This window comes from Phalaenopsis equestris, unplaced genomic scaffold, assembly GCF_001263595.1.
Source record: "Phalaenopsis equestris unplaced genomic scaffold, ASM126359v1 Scaffold001357, whole genome shotgun sequence".
Lineage (NCBI taxonomy): Eukaryota > Viridiplantae > Streptophyta > Magnoliopsida > Asparagales > Orchidaceae > Phalaenopsis > Phalaenopsis equestris.
This window is the reverse complement of record NW_018165796.1, coordinates 297-6737: the sequence shown is the minus strand read 5'-3', so window position 1 is coordinate 6737 and position 6441 is coordinate 297. Positions and strand designations below refer to the sequence as shown.

The following is a 6441-nucleotide window of genomic DNA, read 5'->3' as shown; positions in this document are numbered from 1 at the left end:
GGGGGGGGGGGCGGCAGGCAGAAGGCGAGGGCCTCGCGATCGTCGGCGCCGCCGAAGAAGAGGACGGCCACTTGGTGTAAGGGATGGGGGGAAGGTCCGGCCATGGGGGTGTGAGCGCCCAGGCTTCCGTCAAGACCTCGGTCCACCAGCAACCCTACCGTGCAAGGTATGCGTTTCATCACTCGCTCGTTCAGTTGTTGCACTTCCAATCTCCCCACCTAAAAAAAAGTTAATTAAAATGGTGGTATTTTGTTGTGATATGAAAGATTTGGGTGGTATAAATGTAAGAATTGAAGTTTACGTGGCAGATATGTAAATTCATAAGAATTGACTGGTATGTCTGTAAATCACCAAAATATTTCATTTTTTAACTATTGGAGGAATATAAAATAAGAGGTTCATGTTTTTATACACATATAATGTCGAACATGCATGTACAAGCATCTTTGAAATTTCTTAATTTATCATAAAATTTTTGTGAAAATATTAAATTTATATGATGCTTATGATTACATTATGCAAAATAATTCATAACAAAATCTCTCACATAATATTGTGATGATCTCAGCTCACATTATGTTTTGCAGAGAACGACGAATAAATATTACAACAGGATATCAATTTGGGCATGTCATGTGGTGTACACGCAGACTAATTCGTATATTAAATTAATTTTTTTTACTACGGTGGGCTTGTCTGTACACATGACAGGTCTTTATTAGAGTTCTGATACAAAATTACACAGAACTATATCAGGATTCCTGAGAACGACGAATAAATATTACAACAGGATATCAATCCGGGCATGTCATGTCGTGTACAGGCAGACTAATTCGTATATTAAATTAATTTTTTTTTTACTAAGATGGGCTTGTCGTTACATGTGACAGGTCTTGATTAGAGTTCTGATACAAAATTGCACAGAACTATATCCGGATTCCTGATGTAATATTTTTTTGAGAACGACGCAACAAATACGGTCCTCCTCCACACCTATGGTTCCTAATAATTTTTCAACATAAATGGAGTATTTAAGCCGAGCAAAGGCATAGCTACATGTGTATATGGCTCTCTAAGAAGAGCCATATCTATGCATGATATTAACTATTTTTATTAAAATAAAATTACTAGGGATTCACATACATATCAAACAATTCTAATATATAATTAACATACAACAATCTACACCCTAGTGCCAATGTATCGGCCCTTGCACTGTATTCAAGCTAATACAACTCGTCGCTTCCCAAGGACGCGTCCTATTTTACACAATGATCAAAATGATTCATGCCATGTGCGTCCTATTTTACACAATGATCAAAATGATTCATGTCATGTCTTTTTTCGACTACCTAACGCAACCCTCCACTTTTTACATCCGGGCTTGAGACCGGCAACAAGAGTGTTTCTAATATATAATTAACATATTTAATAATTAAATTTTGATATTTGATTAATTAGCATTTGAGTGACACCATAATATAGACGCATGCTGAGGTCTCCCTAACTATAGTTAACGTGTAAGATAGATCTATGAAATGAAAAATGTCTGCAAATACCTGCATCCGTCCGTCCACCCTCTGGTGTTTATGAAACGGCATCAGCACCAACGACGCCCTCACATCCACCGTCGCATTATACACATCCTCCTGCATCGTCTCCATCGCCGACACCACCATCACCTGCCGCAGCCCTATCCCCGTCTCGATACTGAACACATCCGCCGCCGCCGTGATAATCCGCGCATCGTCCCCGCCGTGCTCCCAGCCCCCATCCTCCTCCACATCCTGCTGGTGATACAGCAAGTACGAAGCCGCGCCCGCAGTCAGCTCCACCAGGTGCATTAAGTACGCCGCCAGTGGAGATTCCGGCGCGCCGCCTCCGCAGATCTCCACGAGGTTGAGCATCGTAGGAACGTCGCGCGGGCTGTGGACGCATGCGAGTATGCGGAGTTCCGCACCGGGGGGGTGGTGGTGGAGGGAGGCACCGCGGTAGCAGAGTGAGCGGCGTTCTAAGCGGATGACGAAGGCTGCAGTGGGACCGGCGATTAGGGTCGCCAGGAGGATGGTGACCAGAAGTACTTTTTGGGCTTCTTCTCCCCATATCTGCGTTGATGGAATTTCATGATGACATGTTAGAAAAATAGTAATTTCATAAGATTATATATGATCTCATGAATGCCATACACCACACTTTAATTTTGATTATGAAAAAAATGATTTTTTTTTAAATTTTTTGACAGTTGAAGTAGTGGAATTTTGGATGTGATATGGAAGATTGGTGAAAGTTGAGATTTTGAGATGCAAATACATAGGAATTGGGTGGCATGCATGAAAATGCTGCTTTATGTTGGCTTTAATTATGTAAATATTTATATAGAAGATAATAAATAGTATTGGGAATGGGATCCTAGTCCTGCTTTAACATTGGTTTAATAACAGTTTTCTTTATATTGTGTTTATCTCAAAATAGATTCAGAAGTCTTGATACCCTAATTTAAATTATGAAATTTACATAAATACCCATACATAATTCTTATTCTTACATATTTATGTACATAAAGACAAAACCAAAAGAAGCATCTATTAATCATATGTGTGGTTGCAACTTGGAAGCCTAAAAACATGGTTTTTAATCCATGCCATGGCCACCACTTGTACAAAATTGTTTTTTGGTTTGATCATAACTTTCAAATCAAGTCAACAAGAACTTTCTTACTTCAAAAAATCAAAACTTTTTATCATAACCTCACCTCTGCCCCTCTTGCCAAAGATACCAGAACAAGATCCACATGACCCTTAATATTAAGAAGAAACCCCAGCAGAATCCCCTCATTAACCGATATGCCAAGGTACCATGTGGCACCAAGAGTCCCAACCACCTTAGAAACAATATTCAGCACCACCATCAGCGCCACCGCTCCCATCATCCCCCCACCAAGTGTGCTCATATCAGTATTAATGGCCGCAAATCCAAAAAATATCGGAAGCACTAAGTTATTAATCGGATAACTAAGCTTATCCACCATCGTCCTCAACGTACAACCTTCCCTCGGCATAACTAGTCCCAGCATGAAACAAGCCATGGTGCTATTATATCCCATCACCTCCATCGTCACCGCCACCAAAAAAACAGAGAACAATAACCCTGCCATCTCCATGCTTCTTATATGCCTTCTCCCTTCATTCCTCCGGTTTATCCATCTCACCGTCGGCCTTAGCGCCCATGCTGAAACGACCAGCAACACAAGCGCAATCAACCCACCCATAAGCTTTTGAAATTTGGTTCGATTGTTGTATGGGCCTGACCGGGCGGTGCTGGCCACTGCGAGGATGAGGAGGCAAGCCATGTCGTTGAGGAGAGAAGACGATACGGCGAGGCGGCCGATGTCAGAGGTGGCGAGCTTCAGCTCGGTGCACATGCGGATGATGATGGGGGAAGAGGTGTTGGTGTATAGAAGGGCGAGGATAAGGAGAAACAGGATGGGGTTGCCGTTGGGACCGGTGGCTCGGTAGATGATGCTGGAGGAGGCGGCGGCGGCGATGAAACTGGATGCCGCGGAGCCGGCGGTGATGATGATGGAGCGGCGAAGGGAGCGGAGGAGGAAGGGGATGTCCATTTCTAGACCTACTAAGAGCATGAAGAACATGCGCCCTGCTGTCGCTGTTGATCCCATTAGTTTGGTGTTGCTGCTCCCGAATAAGAAGAAGTCGTGCCATACCTTTATCTTTGCTAGCATTGTTGGTCCTATCAGCAATCCTGTCTATATATCGGACATTAAGAAATAGATTTGCATACGTAGCGCTCAATTCATGATGCATTTACGTATCTCATGTCAAAAATTTGATTTTTATGTACGCAGCATCTTTTATGTATGCATCTATGCATGAAATTGTCGATTTCAGTGGTTCACTGTGTTGAAAAGTGTGAATTGAATGATGAATTTTAAAAAATGATACTTTTTTTTTAATGAATAAAGGTATGATTTTTAAAAGTTTTAAAGAACGTACAAATATTTGGGAGATGACAGGGGGTTGGCCAATTCGAGAGAAGATAGTTCGGTGAAGAAGGTGGGAGAAGAAGATGAGGATGAGGCACTGGAAGGAGATTCGCATTATGCCATCTTCAAATGTATTGCTGCAACGGCCGATATGTTGTGCTAATGGATTTAGTAGGTTTGGGGAATTTAGTGGCACCGTGGTCGCCATTGTTGCCGATGGTCTAATGCTTAAGTTTGAAGATTGAAGATTGAAAATTGAGGATGAAGAGGGTATGGATTTCTGCTCTCTGGATTTAGTAGGTTTGGGGAATTTAGTGGCACCGTCGTCGCCATTGTTGCCGATGGTTTAATGCTTAAGTTTGAAGATTGAAGATTGAAAAATGAGGATGAAGAGGGTATGGATTTCTGCTCTCTGGGCTAGCTCAACTCCATGAATGACGTCTCTGCTACACCTTGGTGTTTATCTTTCCTCCTGAAATTTTTAGTTTCAGGAGAGGAGGTTTTCTTAATCTGTTGGGGAAGAGATTGGAGTTGGTTTGTTTTGTTTGGTATGGTGGGATGAGAGATTTTTTTAAAATCTGACCGTTATTTGAGGAAAGGTTTATAATTGGCAGTTCATTTGTCTCTAGCGCTTAGTTTTTTATGAGCACATTAGAAACCAGTTTTATTAGGAAAATATTGTAAGAAATTTAAGATGTAATAACAAAAATATAGAAGAAAATGAGAAGAAAGTTTATGATATTCCAAATTTTATATGGAATACAATGCATTGTACATATATTAGTGTTGATAATTAGGCTCGAGCAAACCCACACTTATTTACCAGAGACTTCATTTTGGCTCAAACTATTTTTATGCTTATCTACTTGTTTAATAGGATATAATTCTCTATAGGTGATGACCATTGTTTGGCATTAGGATCCATCGATTGAGTATACTTGTGCATTGTTAAACCAAATGTGTGTTACATTCTACGTTCGCATCATCCTAATTTTTCGCCGTGCAAAAAATTTAATTCACGAGTTACATGATATTTACTATTATTTTTGGGGAGATGTGCACCGAGTGCAACTGTATACTTTTATTATTAATTTTGTTGATTTCATGCCCATGAAATTTTACTCATGAAATTTTTGCCAACGTAAGAAAATTTATTGGGGCTTCGTTTGGAAGAACGGATTGCACGAGTATATCGAAATCATCTTGTCAGTTTGAATGAGACCATGAGCGTTGAATAGGACTTCATTTGGTGCGTGTGGATGGATAAAATAATTTGATGGTTAAATGTCTTGTAATTAATATATATTTAAATTTAAACTCCCTCCCTCCCTCCCTCCCTACCTCCCTATCTTTCTCTCTAAATGCCAAAACTAGGCTAGGTGGTCATGTTTGTTAGCTACTGCGACACCTCATACATTGGAGGCAACCGTCTAGTCACTGTCTCTACACCGTCAAACTTACGCCTCATTTTTTTAATGTAAGCCACTAACAGTGAGCTTCTACCATAGCACTCGGCGTTGGGCACACTGACTCTAAATTAACTAAATTTGTGTGACACTAACACTATCATTTTACTTGCATCAACTGCACCAACCTGATGCCTACGACCACATGAGCTCCATCCCAATGTATCACATACCTAAGCATTGATATGATATAGAAAGAAATTTCTAATATTCTCTTTTCTTTAGAAGTATTGTTCGAATTACTTTCAAAAATATCTTGAATGATTTAAGATATATCGATATTCATATGAAATTTATAACATTATATATCTATTTTTCACTAAAAGACCTCGCATCACAAATTTGACCCTAGAAATCTAACAATTTTAATAAAAAATGACAACCCACTTGATGAACTATTCTGACTCGACGAATTGCGAGTTGCTAGCTCCTCCCAGGCGAATTGTCAGTTATGCGTAGATGAATTGACGACCCAGTTATAGTCAACTCATAACTCACCTTAGTGCACATCAACATACATACACCGTCATAAAGAGTGGCCCAACTTAACTAACACATGAGAACACAGTTGATAGCACTGCACTATATAAACACGAGGTTATAGTTCCCTTAAATTTTCATGTACTATTACTAATCTTTGTCTCATAATGTAATATAAAATTGGCATTCTCCTTGTACTATATAAAGAAGGGGATGGAGCTCATAAAGGAGATATTGTTCCTCTTATCTAGTCTAGAGGATCCTATGATCGTTATCTCATTATCTATATATATATATATATATATATATAAAGAAAGGAAATCGATATTTGATTTCTCATGCGCATCAAGGCCCCTTGATGAGAGTCTGCACTATGTGTATAACTATTCAAGAACCTCGCACCACGGGGGATAAAACCCGTGACCTGAGGAGACTTACGGTGAACCCCCGCCAACGAACAGGACACGGCTTGCGACGCGCACCCACCCAGACGGC

The 6441-nt window shown here is 40.3% G+C and overlaps 1 protein-coding gene across 1 annotated transcript; it reads right to left on the bottom strand.

The window, feature by feature from the left end:
• Positions 1-1457: 1457 nt before the first annotated feature.
• Positions 1458-3739, bottom strand: LOC110034137 (cation/H(+) antiporter 1-like). The gene is made up of 2 exons (XM_020738418.1): positions 2753-3739; positions 1458-2105 (listed from the first exon to the last, which is right to left on the bottom strand). Exons 1-2 carry the CDS (start codon positions 3737-3739, stop codon positions 1458-1460), a joined length of 1635 nt encoding a protein of 544 aa, XP_020594077.1.
• Positions 3740-6441: the final 2702 nt, after the last annotated feature.